This window comes from Stegodyphus dumicola, chromosome 4, assembly GCF_044657685.1.
Source record: "Stegodyphus dumicola isolate Sdum_Otavi_A_Nest chromosome 4, ASM4465768v1".
NCBI lineage: Eukaryota > Metazoa > Arthropoda > Arachnida > Araneae > Eresidae > Stegodyphus > Stegodyphus dumicola.
Window position 1 is genome coordinate 142,778,979 of NC_140771.1, and position 16,369 is coordinate 142,795,347.

Consider the following 16,369-nt stretch of genomic DNA (forward strand, 5'->3'; position numbering starts at 1 on the left):
AGGAAAATAAATCGATCAAAAACAAAAACTTATTTAAGAAAGTGTGTCAAGAAAGTGTAAATTATAATGTATTTAGAAACATACTGATACTTATTCCTTCCAGATGCTGGAAGGAAGGAAGAGAGCAGATTGATTGCTGAAGTCCAGGAAAGGTTGCTGTAAGAAGAGAGGGTTAAATAAGTATCTACAGAAATTTATTTTAACTTTTGTGAGAAAACAGTTTTTTTTTATGTAAACGAGGCTCTTAAATTTTAGTTCAGAATAGTGGAAACTTTTCAACAGGTCGTTTTTAGGACCTGCTTCCAAGTTTACCAAATTCTGGCAGCGGCAAATGTAGGGTTTATATTTATTTTAAATAACATTTATTTTAAGTTTAAACTATCTTTCCTGTCAAGCCTTACTTTCCCCTGGAATTGCAAATGCCAGAGTATGTAAATTTTAGTAGAACGCGCAAAGTATTCAAAATAGTCAGCGGAAGTATTCTGAGTTAAATAGAAGGGAAACGAGTTCGAAAGTGTGCTTTCTTGCTTCACCAGCGTGGAGGTGGCTAGTTAGAAATTGAAGAACCACGCGTTTCGGCCTGTGTGCTTGCCTCGGCAAATAGTTAAATCTTCCAACGTAATATTCAGAAGTTTGCTGAATTATCAGCGGTATCTTAGAACGCGGTTAGGTTAGTTACGTTTAGAGAGCCTCGTAGGTAGTCACTTGTTATTATTCATTTTTAGTTTCTTATTTTTATTTTACCGCCGGGTCGGCGTAGTTTGTGAGCGTCAAGAGCACGCATCTGTAATATTTCTAAAGTTGAATAAAAAGGGATTTAAACCCTTCTCAAGACTTTGTGTACTTTCCAGTAATTAGCAGTCACCACTATTGTTGCGTGCAGGTTGGAAGCGCGCAACATTACAATGTAATTTGAGAATTTCATCTAAAGTAAAAATGGTCTGCGGTGAGAATTGAAATAAAGATATGGAATTATTACAAAGTGAAACCTTCTGTGTCATTATTTCCGCTGTTTCCACTCCTACACGACCACACCCTGATCTGATGTAGTTGTATCGTCAAGCTTGGTAATTCCTGTGCTTGCCTGCCAAAATATTGCATATATATATATATGTGTGTGTGTATGTGATCGCAATTTCTATAATCTCTTCATTGGTAACCTTTTTTTCTGTATATCAGAGGTGAACGTTTTCGAGCATAAGTAGACTTTAAGAATTTTACTTAATTCCACTAACTGTCAATGATCGTATCATAGATGGGAATGTTTTTCCGAAAAATCCCACCTCCTACTTATTTAACTACTTTCAAAGCCAGATTTTCACAGGTGGTGATGCATATATATCTCCTCCGGCCAAAACATATCGCGAGTTTAGAATGTAAATAAATCACAGCACAAAGCATATATATAGAATGATATAGTTTATTGATAAAAACATTTCTTGATATACAAATGGAAATAGATATCTTGCAGTTGAAGAAAGTGTCACATAAAACAAAGACTGTAGTATGGGATGAAAGAGAATATTAAAATTGTATTAGGAAATATTCCTTTTCAACACTTAGATACTTTTATAATAACATTTATTACCAAACATTTCAGCAATTTTTGCATAAATAACAATGCGAAATAGAAAACAATATTTTAAATTAGAAAATAAAAGTAGTTTTATAATACGAAATAATGAGAGATGAGCCGTTGGTTTTCGCTTCATTTTCGTCTGTAGTCTTTATTTGTACTTATCAAAACTTCCATTTTCTAGTTATTAAGATAATAACACTTGGGCCTGAATTTCTGTTTTTAAAACTATTGATATGTTCCAAAAGTCTGTTATCTATACGAAGAAGCCATAAATTATCTTCTATCCGAAGAAGTGTGAAATTTACTTAAGTTTAAAAATGTGACAATTCAAATTAAAAATGCAAACTTAGAGACCTTAACTGGGATACCATATGAGCTGGAGTTAATATTGGCCAATAGAATTTAGCTTTTTATATGGATTACATATCCTTACATATACACTTCTCTTCTACGACAACCAATATGAACCTTTAGCTCATTAGCTCATTACAGTGTTTGGCTTAACTTAGCTCTTTTAGGAATATTTATGTGTTAAAGAACTTGGAATCAATACTTAAAAAAATTAGAAAAGTATTTCCTAATAAAGAAATCAAATATAACTGTTTTATGTTTCTTATCAGTTACAATGTTTAAAGTCAAACGATAATTTTTATTTATTTTTAGAGGATGTTTATTAAGAAAGCTTTTATATATAAAAAATGAACTTTACATTTTCCTTAATAAAAAAGCACTGCACAGTAACTTGAATTGAAAATTGTAAGTTATGAGTCTATTCAATTTATACGAATGTGATGAACAGAAGTATTCTAACAAGTCCGCAAAATGTACTTCGATAATTAGCCATTGGTTTTACATATATATTATAATATATTTGGTATATATGCTAAAGAAGGTAAAAATTTATTGCATGAGTTTAAAATGCTCCATAGCGTATCCTAATGGTATAATTATGCCTATGAGAACAAAAAAAAAATGTTTCTACCTTTTTAGTTTTCAAATATTAAAATTATATGGTGAAAAAGCTCTTTGCAAAAGTTAAAGTACTCATTCATGCACATATTTTACGCGAACCATTTTAAATAAGTTCAGCGAAACTTGGAAATGAAAATGAGAATGGAGATAAACGCTCTTAACACGCGCAAGAGTCAGATATATGCTAGGATTAAATCTTTTAGTTTTCCTTCCAGTTCAAAGAGCCACCATACTTCATCACCATTTCCTTCTATCGTAGAGGAAAATTCGTCACACGGTTTAAGGATTGTCATCAGTCTCCACAGATATTCAAAGAGATCATTCTCATGCTGGACATCTGTTGGTTTTCTGGAAACTTCTAGCACTTTTCTAGCCCAGCACTGTCATTCATACACTTGTTTATTCAGCTGCACGTAGTCTTCGGCTCAAAAACACATCACAGAATTCATTTCCCATTTGAGGAAATTTATCAGATTTTCTAACGACTGTCAACACCAAACTTTCAGGAGTGGACAAACACGTGAACTAAAGAAAAGTGTGACGTGTGGCATTTCGCAATTGCAAGCAGGACTCAGAACAGAAGGTAAAAACTAGGGTGCAAGTTCGCGACATTTGCAGCTGCAGACTAGAATTCAAGAGCCTATTAGACATCTAAAAGTCAACATCATAACATCTAAAAGTCATCATCAGTAAGTAATTAATATGTTTCTTGAACAGACAAATATCTTGTGATCTTTATTTTGAGATATCGATACAAATAATAAAGAAAGAAACACTCAGCAGATGGCTCACCTCTAGGACAAACTGATCGGAGTTGTTTATTAATAATCACTGCACAAGAGGCGTCTATCCCATTGAAGCAACAGGTCAGAAAAGCCGCTACTTTATAAAAATTATGTTGTAGGTAATACTAAAGTGATGTAATAGGGAACGCATTGTTGGTGATGAAATTAACCAACATAACAATGCATAACTAAAATTTAAACTTCTGTGATTATTTCATCTCCCAGATACGTCAAACTGACTTATTATGAACAATCTTTGGCAGAGGAGGAAACTATTATACAGTGTGAAGTTTTTAAAACACTTTTCAGTGTCGTTATTACCTGCTCGTGACACGTTCGTCAGTTTTGCTTGTAGCATTACTTTCTTTTATCATATTCCTATGCCATGAAATATAAAACATGTTCAACTTCAAACTTCATAGTGGAATGCATGGTATCTGGTGACACGGGAATATCACGCTGCTCGAGACGCATTCCAGTTACCAATCTATAGCCGCAAATATACTACCTACCAACAAGTATTTGGACACCCATGTAAATGCCGATATATTCGGTCCTGATATATGTCAAGCCCTCCACCATTAAATATCGTGTAGGAAACAAAATTAGCATTAGTGACTTGCAATACGCCGCGAAGTGCAGGGTTATCTGATTTCGAGAAAGGTATAATCGTTCGGTATCATAAAAATGGAAGATCCTTAAGGACATATCTAGTGAGCTGAATTATCCAAATTCGACAATGGCCTATATTACTCAGAAGTGAAACGTGAGCGGTGATTATCGGACTGTGCTTCGAGTCGGCATACCCGATAAACTGGGAGATAAGGACAGAAGGGTGCTGTCCAGAGAAATTCTAAAGAACTCCACCCAACCGACAAACTCTTGCCCACATACTCCAGGAGATTTAAAGTGTTTTTCCGATGAATACAATCCGTAGGAGAGCACGTCTGCTTATTTTCAAGGCCTAATGATGCAGATAAACCTTTGAACAAGTCCAACTGCCCTATTCAGTTAATGTAACCGACCCCTACTGAACTATTTTGGATGATAGTGTGCTTCCTATGTTGTGGCTGTTTTACGGGTTGGACCGATGTTACTTTCAGGACGACATCGCCAGCTGTCATGTTACGAAGTCCACCATGGATTGGTATAATGAAATTGTGGTTAACTAAATGGATTGACCTGCCTAAAGCTTCGAACGCTATTGAAAATCTGTAGTACGAGTTGGATCGCGAAATTAAGGAGTGTAACAACAGTTCAATATAGGTGAAGGAAATAACATGTCTTCTCCAAGCTGAGCGGAAGAAAATTTCCAATAGCTCTCAGACACGGACTTGCGGAAAGCATTCCGGGGAGGGTTGAGTGTGTAATTGCTGCTCGTAAAAGCTCTTTCAGCTCTTAAATTTGAATAAATTTTATTTTTCTTTTCTATCACAGGTTTTATTGGTTCGAGCACGTACAATACTCTCAATGGACAATACTAGAGGCTGTTGGCGATTGCGAAATACCACACACCGCATCTGTTATTTTTTTCATACTGAAAGCATCGTGAGATCCACTAGCTGTCCTTGTTGAGCGTCGGTTAAATTACACTTCTATACACAAACTTCACACAGAGAGTAATGTGTGATATGAAGATTTTCTGGAACAATGACGTAACACACAATGAGTCTAATTTTTATGTATCCCAAAACAATTTTTTTATTCTCATTTCTCTTTCCAAGTTTAGAATTTAATTAGAAAATAGCCTTCTTAGTTAAAGCAGAATATTTATACAATATATAAGAGAAAAGGCTTCTTGCTATATGATATAAGGAAATACATTTTACAAATTAAACTAAAGCAGTATATAAAACTTATATGTTAGAAACACCACAAATTTAATTCAAATTACTTTTTGTAGATGTAAACAGCAAAATTGTAAGAAATTAAGTACTTGCCTAGTTTTCATATTACATATAATGTAACTTTATATTTTAAAATGTTAACTAAAATCTCTGTTCCCAAGACTGAAAACAGTGATAAAATTGCCGAAATTTCATTGTGGATAATTGTAACGTAACTAATGCATGTAACGTAATGCGATTAATAAAAATTTCTGATATATACCTTCTGTTTTAAGTTCAAAATAAAGCATTGTTTAATCCTGTTACATTGTTAAGATAACAATGCGACAATTCCTAAGAACTGCTTAGTGACTTAAAAATAGAAAAAATATATATATATACAAAGTACTTGGTTATGTGGAGCTCAACTATATGCTTTTAATTTAACATTTTCATATCAGAAACACAAATTGGAACTTTTTTATTTTTTTAAATTCTTAAGCGTGATATTTTTTAAAATTCTTAAGCGTGATATTTTTATTCAGTTTTAGAAATGTTTGCTTAATTTATGAAGTTTTAAAGAAATTTTATACGTATAATTTATGTAACAGAAATGACTCAATATCAAAAGGGCTATATAATAACACTAAAATGTAAATTACGTTCTTCTGTTAGAAATTCATGATTAACTTAGTGTGATTTTTATTCGAAAACCCGCATTTATCTTTTTGTTTAAGATTAAAACTTTCCCCTCGAGTATTTAAGCGAAACATTTCGTAAAATTCTTGACACGAAAGAAATCATTTATACTTAATTAAGTGTACATATCATTTTATTAACTAGACGATTAAAAAGAACTGGACTCCTTAACCGATATTAATATGATATACATATATTATTTCATTTCGGAAATAAAGTAATTAAATTCGTAAATTGAATTAAAAATGATTTATTTCATCGTTCAACTAGCATGATACTGCGAAATTAAAAGAATAACTTAGTTTAAGCATTTTGGGTAAATAGATTTGATTAAGTAATTTAACGATAGCGGCAACGCAAGTCTCATAAGATTAAATAGTTCTTTTGTCTTCTTCGAATAATCTTATTTATATATTCAGGTAATTTAATTTCCAGAATTTTTTTTCATGTTTCACTTATATATGCATTTTTTCCCTTTAAGTTTTAATTGTATAATTATTTTAAATGTGAGACTTAATATTTAGCTTTACGATATTAAAATGGATCAATACTGCTTCATTAAGGAACAATATTATATATTTTGTACTAAATATTTTGTACCTCATAAAAGAAATTTTATGTTAAATTTGCATTATAATTCCGAATTAAAAAAAATGTTTCATAACAATGAGACAGATTTTATTTCTAGTGCTTTATAAATAATAATTTATTTAAACTAATTTGAGGGTAAAAATTAATATTTCAGACTGTAGTCATTATTATATAGTTTTGGATAAGTTATTTGAAAAGATGTTTTGCCCAGAAAAAGATGAATTAGTTCTATTATGTACTGGTTATCGTGCGGTAGTTATTCTGGAACGCCTGTAAGTGCGTTAAGAAATAAGTAAAGGTTTTGGCTCATGAGCTCCATTCAGCTTAATGCCCTCATCTATTGCACAGTAGATCTTTATTTAAACTGCACAAATTAACTTTTAATCTAAAACGTTTCTAATATGAAAAAGTGATGAATGGAAGTCAAGGAAGTCTGATAACGTATGAGAAATGACTGGGTGTTTTATTTAAAACGGTAGATTAAAATACCTGGTTATATTCTTGTTTTTATTTGCAATTCACTTTTTCATTTATAAGTTAATAATTTAAGAGAGTTTATTTCAATTTCTGGTCGTTAAATTGCGTAACTACTTTAGCGAAAATGGGCGTATAATATGTTATAGTTGAAAGCTACTGTGTTGATTAATTGAAGCATAATTTTTCTATCAAAGTTGTTTAATTAAGGACTCAATTCAATTTACAGAAGACTTAACTCATTTCAGAAGTCGTTACTTGAATATTCTCAATATTAGTCTTTAAATTATATTTCAGATTTCTGGAAAAAATTAAAAGCATTCTTCCATTTTATTAAGAATCTAAGCAGGACAGATTATACTGCTTTTAATGTTTTTGAAAAACATGTAAAAACTTAGGAAGCTCGAAGATTATGTCTGATATAAGGACTATTTCTTTACAGTGATTTTATAGTAGAAAATTGGACATTACAATATCAGAAAGAAAGTGATCAATGCATATATGAGAAAAAATACTTGGAGCACAACAGAATGTATATTTGAAAAAGAAATCATTGATATTCGCATGTTTTAAATGATACATGCTGACAACATAATTTCTTGCCCATAAGTATTCGTATATTAATCCGACTGCAGCTTATAAATTCGTATTAATCCGACTGCAGCTTATAAATTCGTATTAATTAGCTTAGAGATTCGAAGGTTTACATATATAAAATCAAAAGTGAAAAGTGTCGCATGTTTCTAAACCTGTGATCAGGAATTCTCAGTAAATTTAAATTACTGAAAAGGAAAAAAATACTTAAGGTACATCTGAAATTTTTATGACATATAAATATAAATGAATGCATTTATGCGTTCTATTGATATATTTTTCATCTGCATTCAAATACGAATCTTGCTAAAAACGGTTATCTTCATTCAGAATGCCAGTTTGAAATTATGATTATTAATCATTATGCTATGAAAGAAAGAGAAAGCCTGCGACTGCAAAATAATTTTGATCAATGTAGACATTCACACTTATCAGCATTAAACTTAAAAAATTTAAACTATGCAAAAACAACATAAATAACTTTTTCCCAGTCACAATTATTTCATGCCGATGATTTAACCATAAAACAGCTTTTATTTTAAATTCTCATGGCCGATAAATCTTAAATTAAACCATATAGTAATCCAAATTACTTGATGAAATGTACAATTAAGTGGAATTTCATTTGAATAGCAAGCATGTCTGATGAATTCCTAGCACCATTCCTCATTCTGGTATTTAATATTTGTAAAAAAGCACTCTGGTCCTTTTAATCCATTAGTACATTTTTAAAGCTTTCTTTCAGTACTGCCTGCTGCAGTGCGGCCATTTCCTGAGAAACGCCCACTCAGGGTACAGTCTAAGGCAACTCCTTCGGTCGATATCACAAATCATTTGGTACATTTGCAACAAGAACTGCGAGTTTCAGTTGGAGTTTGCAAGCTGACGACGTAGCTTTGTTAGACACTGTAGTTAAAGTAATTAAAGCAACACATTTGTAAAATTTTCTTTTCCTCGTTGGGTTGCAAATCACACTTTCGTCTCAGAATAAACTCGATCCATGTTCTCTAGGTGAGCTTTGTTGACGTTAGATTGAGAAAAATAAAGTCCATCTTCTTCATGAGGTGGTTCCGAAATCCAGAACCTATCTGCAGAATGCTACCTCACCGGTGATTTATTGGTGGGTTTACGCTTGTAGTCATTTCGGTACATATCTGGTGGAGGAATCACTGTCTTGTCTGACGATTTAGTGAGTTTATGTCTGATTAAAAGGCCAAGAGCTGTCATAACCAAAAGTGCCACAGCTGTCGCCGTACACAGGACAAGAGTAGTCAATGGGAACTGAGTGCAACGCTCAGGGTCTTCGTCGTTTGCTGTCACTGGACAGTGATGAATTCCATCGCAGGCTAAGTCCTCTCCAATGCACGCTTCCAGTTCTGGGCATTCTAATTTGCAGGGATTTGGGCCAGGTCGAGTCACTTCGATCCATTTCATCTCTAGTTGTCCTGGTTCTCCCATTAGGAACTCCATTAACGTGAGATCAGGATGGAAAGGATGGCGGTTTTCCGGATGCCATGATTCAGTAAAAAAGGATTCATAAATTTCATCATTCGAGGAACAAAAGACTGGAAAAAAAAAAGAAAAAAAATTGCATCTTTCCGTTAAATTTCTAAAGATGATTACTTTTATATATTGTATACTTTCGTTTCTATATCTGCGTCTTTCCCACAGTGATAAGGATTTGATTACTTTTAATTTCAAAATGTTACTGATTTAAATAAGGAACATGAAAATCTTTATGATATTACGGCAGGCTTAATCTGAAGATAGGTTTATAAAATGTCGAAAGACAATTAGTTATTGTGCAATAATATAAGCGTTAATAAGTTTAAACTAAGAAGAATCGCCCAAAATCGTTTAGTAAATATTGAAAATAATTGTCTATGCTGCCATTTGTAGATTTAACATAAGTATTTAATATGTCCATTGATTATGGAAAAGGTAATATGTGTTGTCATTGCCGCCCTAAATACTGTTAACTTTTATCAGATAATTAAAATTGTTAGACACTAGCAGTCACATTTTAAAATTAATGTTGCTAAAGTATTATTTTTATTACAGTTCCTGTAACCAAGACAAATTAAATCCTCTGATTTAAATTCTTAAGATTTTAAATTCTTAGGTTTATATATTAGTATTACAGCAATTCTTCGAAACTATGACGCATAATTTTCCGATATAAACATCGTTGAAAATGAGTTGAATCTTATAATACAAGCATCTAAGAATGAAATTATTCTTAAATAATAAAATTTACAAATTCCCGTTTTTTACTCGAAATTAAGGCTTCCCTTGAAATTTTAGATATTTTAAGATACTATTTAAGAAATAACAATGTAGAAAATTATGAATTTTGCTTAACAACAGTTCTGAGAAGGAGAATCCTATCTTCTTTTCACTTTCTTAAGAATTTACTTGAGTCTTAACATAGATGAATTACAGTATACAGGAATATTTAAATGATTGACCGAAATTCAAATAAGCATAATTTATACCTATTGTTAATACGTTAATGTAATTTACATGAAATGAAAGAGTACATCACCTGGTTTAGGAAATGTATTTTAGAATGCATTGTTCCTTAGAAATTACTTCTATTAAAATATTCCTTTCTATTGAGTCAGCAGTCTCATGTCATCAATAGTAGAAGAAAACTCCATTGCTTTTTATTAAGAAACTTTATTAAGAAATTCTGTTAGTTTAAAGTACGTCCTCAAACATAAAATAGTTTAAACAGAAGAGGTAAAATGTTTTTGTAAGTAAACACATACTGATTTTAATCATAAATATCCTTAAAAAAATTGAAATAAAGATTAAAAGAAATGTAAAATTTTTAATTAGTATGTTACAAGTAAATTTTGCTGGCAAGCAAAATCAGATGTGTATTATATGTTAAAATCTGAACAAAACTTGATGCATAAAGACTTTAGCAAAATTTCACATTTTAGAGAGAGCCATAGTAAGCAGAGCTTTTAAGCTTGGTAGTATAACCAAGACGCTTAGAGAATATTTCTTCAAAAATTGTAGTGTACCTAATGGTTGACATTACTCCAACCAAATGAAACCATTTGATACTTTATTGTCCGTACTCATTGATTCAGAACTTTTATAATTAATGCTAGTTCACGTTGAGCACTACTGCTAGGTCACGTTGAACTCAAAATGATGTTGAACAATTTCTGCAATGTATTGAAAAGAGTATATTGCACTGTCGAAATTTTTAACTAATTTCTTTCATTATGAAATTTAAAATATTAAGACCTCATTTATTTTACTATAAAATTTAGAAGCTCTCTTCTAGAAGTTTCCCTTATAAATAATTTGAGATAAATTAAAATCATTCTAAAAAGTCCTTTAAAAGAGTTTTAAGATGAAAAGATGAAAAGTGTTTTTATTCAATAAGTTTCTTATTGATCTTATTAGTGAGATTTATGTTAAGTAAACTTGCATCCGAATTCATAAGAGAGAAATAAACCAAAAATGTAAAATTAGTTACTTAATAAATGTAAAATACAGACCTGCATAAGGCTCCTTGTTATAAACACTGTAAAACAGAATTTTGTTCTTGCATTCCTTATCAAATTTTCGGCCTTTGATTGTGATGTATAATGCTCTAGAAGGGAATGCTGCTAGCAGCCATCTGCATTGTAAGGGAAGGTTTCCATGTAAGCTGAACCCTAGTTGTCCACGAGAGCCACTCATGACGTGGGAACCACTAGAATGCGCATTCTCACATACACTTGAAGCAGGCACGAATTCATAGCTCAGCGTAAATCTAAAAGTCCTAAAATCATCTTTGGGTCCCATGTTTCTAACAAGGAATTCAACATCTGCTTGGTGCCCTACAGTCTCCAGAATGAAGCTAGCACTAGAATCACATGCGCAGCCAACGAAAATTTTCATATCTTGCCATATTTCTGTAACATTGATCGCTGCGAATTTTGAAAGTTGGAAAATTTTACATTCGTGACGCTGAGTTACTGCATCAAACACTGTGTTACAAAGAACAGTGGAAGGGAAATAAATCTCATTCACTATGATTCGTACTCTTTGCTGTTTGGTACCTCGAAGTTCATATCTGCATAACAAATGTTTAGAGCCCCCTCTACCATATAAGAATATGTTTCTTGGTGATTCGAGTGTACCTGAAGGGTGTTCCCTGCTATTGATAACGGAAAAACAAAGCTCGGAAGAAACATCTTGCATGAAAGATGAAGTTTCTACAACTTCATATCGTGCTGTAAAATGGGGAGCACCATTGTTTTTAATAGTTGTAGACGACAAGAACGACATCTTGAGCACAATTTCAGGTCCTGGACTCAAGTAGCTCTCTTCAGGCACTGAACAAGGCCTAGATGGAACTAAATCAGGAAAATCTGATGCATGACCGCATTGTCTAGGGGATCGCTTTTCGCAGTAAGTTTCTACTAGAAGTGAAGAAGCGCTGTTTTGTTGCTCTGACAAAGATGCAGCTGTAGTACGATGATAGTGATAGTAATTGTGTTGATGATGATGATGTCGGATTTTTGGCATAGAGTGTTGGATTTCTAATTTTCCAACGTCACAATGTTCATCATCCGACCATGGATGGAGATCAGGCACGTGATAAGAAGCAAAGTACAGCCAAACTCTATCTGTCGGTTTCCGCCCTATTACTCGATAAGTGCAAATCGTACCTGATGGGACGGAATGGTCCGGCAGGCTGAGTATCCCTACCGGATGTCTGCCTCCATCGACCGTTACAGAGCAACCTTCGGAAGCAACTCGAAGGCCTTTGTTTCGGGCGAAATGAATTCGGACGGCGAGCTCAAAATGAGAATTGGCAAGCGGCTGGGAAGGAACACTGACCAGCTGGATCATCATATTCGGTCCACTGGATCGGATCACTGGTAGTGGTCCAGCTCCACAAAATTCTGCCAAGAGAGGAGCTTCTGAAGTTCTACCATCGAAGATTTTGATGACGTCTCCAGCGCACTCCGATGTAAGAGTGCCGGGCTTATAGCGGTCATTATTGGTGTGGCCTCGGGGTACATTGATCTTGAATTCGTTCTCTTGATGTACTTCAATTTGTGCTACTTTGCCGGGGGGTGCTGAGTCTTGACGTACCCAGTATCTACAGGATATGTTGCGTAAATAGAAACCTAAGGAAAGAGAATAAGAAGGTAATTGGACTTTATAAATGTCAATAGAAAAATTGCAGTTTATAAAGTAGTCCTTGATAGACAATTTGGAGTTAATAAAATAAGCCATATAAGCAAATGGTACTATATGGTTTTAAAGGGAAAATTTAAAGTATCAGTGATATTGAATTTTATAGAGGTTATTCAAAACGTTATTAATATTTTAAAATCAAAAATTGAAATTTTTGCACTGAAAAAGTAGGATATACATCAGATAAAATGTCTACCTTAAAAAAATGGCAAAATTAAGGAATCAACTATTTTTAATCTGAACATTCCAAGTACATTAATTTTATGTCATTAAATACCGTATTTTATTCATTTAACTTGCACAGTACCTTTTAGTACAGGGTCCTGAACATTTTTCTGAAGTACTAATAGATTTGCTCGTGTATTCTGGATGCATGGGCTTTGATTTATTAAGGAAATGTAATGAGATGCTTCAAGAAACGGGTTGTCCTTGATGATTTTAAAGATCCTAGCATGCGGGAAGACGGACTGAACTATTATGAAGACTATGAAAACGGTGATGATTCTTACGTACTGCAAGCTCCAACAGGGAACACAGATAGCAGTTCCTCGAATTAAATAATTTCAGATCTAGGGAACAGGAGCAGGCAAAACAGTTAGATGGGACGAGATTCAAGATACAGGAAATAGAAATGAAAGTATCTTAATAGTTACTGGTCGTATTAATATTACTATGCATTCTTATTAAAAGTAGGTATTTTTTAATAAATAATATTGTGATAGTTACCAGCAGTTTATCCGCGATTTCTTTTCATTTGCTTTATGTTCTTACTGTAAACATGTCCTTCGGAAAGTTATTTGCCTAATTTTTCATCCCGATTTTTGTACTAAAAGTTTGTTAAATAAAGGGTAAAATACCCGAGTAAATACTATATATTGCCAGCAATATTTTAAATAATTATCAAAGCATGCACAATGGCATAGGTTATTGATAATAATTCTTTCATGCCATGATTAAACGTTTTCACAGATCTACTTAAAATAAAGAAATGCTAAAAACAGGAGTATAAAATAATTAAATTCAAATTACATATATTTTAACATTAAAGTTCCGCTTTCATGCAATATTTACAATATTTTTTAAATAATCATATACCACACTGTAACTTTTAGGAAATATTCATTATTTTCTTCACTAAGATTTTTCAGCCAATAAAAGTACAAGAAATAATGTCCCAATGAACAACTTAAAATAGATAATTTTAATCAACATACTGAAATAGATATAATTATCGATTAAAATGCCAATCCTGGAGATAGAAATATTATGTTAGCCAGAAATCACATAACTCTCACTATTAAAAATTTTATGAAAAAAATTGACTTCGAAAAGTAATATATCATATTGTTCATAACTCATTTCTAAAGATTTAGTCCTAAATACCAATGATTGAAAAATTATTTTTAGTTCACTCGTAAACATGAGAACATACCTGGGAAATTCGGCGACCTTATGATGCAGTGTCGAAAATGACAATTCGTGAGCACCGAACCACACTTCGAAGCAGCGACTACTCCTCTACTGATATGGGAAGACTGTTCAATACTATCCTTTCGCAAAAATCGGTACGTGAGATACAGGCGAGGTACCACAGGTTGTCCAGCTGCACCTTGTGGAGGTACGAATACTGTCAATTTAACACTGTCGCCCATGCTGTAGAATGTCGCAGATTCTCCTATGAGAGGCCCACAGAAAGAACCCGATGGCGCTCGTAGAGGTGGACCCTTCACCCTCGGTGAGCTTTTCTTTTTTGGTCGACTACGAGATCTTCTCTTTTTTGCAACCGGGTTATTTTCCTCCACTTCCATATAGCCACGCAGGCAAGTGGATCTAAAAGGACAGAAGAGAAGGGTTGTTTCAAGTTAACTCTTACAAATGATTCGGATAATGAAAATACTAAAACTCAGTGATAATATACTTGCGTAAATACTGAAATCTCAAATTCAAAACTAAGCAAAATTAATTTTCAGTGTTGGATTTATAGAAAAAATGTGAATTTTGGAAAAGATAGTTTTCTTCAAAGAGCAAATATGGTTTGCAGAAAGGAGTTAGAAATATGTTTCCTTTTTTTAAATAGGCAAGATAAATGAAAGAAATTGTAAAAAAGAAATCAACAGTTGTATGATAGATATAGCACAGGTATAGCCTTCCAAGTATAGATCATAGAGCAACAAATTTTGAATTAAGTTGAAAATTAAATTCGTATTAAACCATTTAATTGATAAAAATTATATTATTTATATCTAGTAAAATTTAATCATTTATTTCTAATACAATTTACTTTCTTCTTTTTCTATTATTTATTTCTAATTTTTTATTTTCTATTTCTATTTCAATCATTTAAGAGATAAAATTTTCATTAACAAATTACAATTCTATCCAGTTTGAAAACAACTTTCTATCTAGTTTGAAAACACTGGATAGAAGTATAATTGTTAACGAAAACTGATAGATTTTGGTGAATGTGGAAGGCTATAAGAAAATCTAATTCTCCAAATAAAGAAAGACTTGTAGGGAATTAAAAGTATGCAAATGATAAAGGAACTAACAATGATTAGCTGTAGAAAGTTTGTTTTCCTCCTCTGATATATTCATGCTCCTTAATGTGAAATTTGAATGCTAACTTACTTGACCAATATTTGCTAAACAGCACTGACAAAGAATGATTTAACTTCCGCAAGAATTAAAATGTAAAACAGAAAATTTGAGAAAAGCCGACATAAATTTAAACTTTAAATTTCCGCGAAAATATTTAAGAGCTATATTTCATAATGTGTTTTCGTTTGACGTCTGTTTTGCTCGATAGATGCAAAATGATTAGTGTTTTTTTATATGATAATTTCATTTCGTTTAGCCAGGTTAAATGAAACATGGGACAGTATAATATTTTTTGCCATGGAAGAAAAACAATCCCTTGGCTATCTTCCTAGGAATGCATAGAATGTTTTGTAAAATTAGAATCAATATTAAGTTGATTTGTGCTTAGCTTTGAACTATGTTTCACATCTAAAATCACGAATCATGAGTAAAGTTTGACTGCATTAAAAACCATTAGGAACGATGTTGCCATAAACCCAATTCAGTTTGAGCCATTTTAACAATTTAATGCTTGCTGATTTATACAAAATTGAAAGATCTATAATTCTGTGGAAGCACTAAACAATTGTGTACAAAATATGAGGACACAAATTTAACTAAATTAAAATAAACTCTAACATTATCTCCTTAAAAGCAAGAAAATAAACAGCTAACTAAATAAACAACACACAGTTTTATAATAATACTTAAAAATCAGAGTAATCAAATGAATTTAAATACTTGGAAAATTTACAACTATATTCTATGCCATATAAGTGTAATAAAAATAAGAAATAAACAGATAACTAAAGAAATAATACACAATTTTACAATAATACATAAAAAACAAGGCAATCAAATGAATTTAAATACTTGGAAAATTTACAAATATATTCTATGCCATATTAGTGTAATAAAATATAATTTGATGAAAATTGACTAAAATACGCGTTGTGGCTAACACAAAAAGATTGCTGCGAGAATAATAATAATATTAGCTGAATAGAATGGCATTTCTATTAGTTAAATATAAACATACAATGTTAGAAAGTCGAATAATA

The 16,369-nt window shown here is 32.2% G+C and overlaps 1 protein-coding gene across 1 annotated transcript in view; it reads right to left on the bottom strand.

Annotated features, from left to right (window-relative positions):
* Positions 1–1,410: 1,410 nt before the first annotated feature.
* LOC118189649 (uncharacterized) overlaps positions 1,411–16,369 on the bottom strand; it is a 632,173-nt gene continuing 617,214 nt past the window's right edge. Inside the window, exons 5-7 of the mRNA XM_085815570.1 lie at positions 14,164–14,561; positions 11,039–12,661; positions 1,411–9,085 (exon numbers count right to left, since the gene is read on the bottom strand). Of these exons, the coding sequence (XP_085671696.1) occupies positions 8,619–9,085; positions 11,039–12,661; positions 14,164–14,561 (2,488 nt within the window). The 3' untranslated portion in view covers positions 1,411–8,618. The remainder of the gene's footprint in view (positions 9,086–11,038; positions 12,662–14,163; positions 14,562–16,369) is intronic.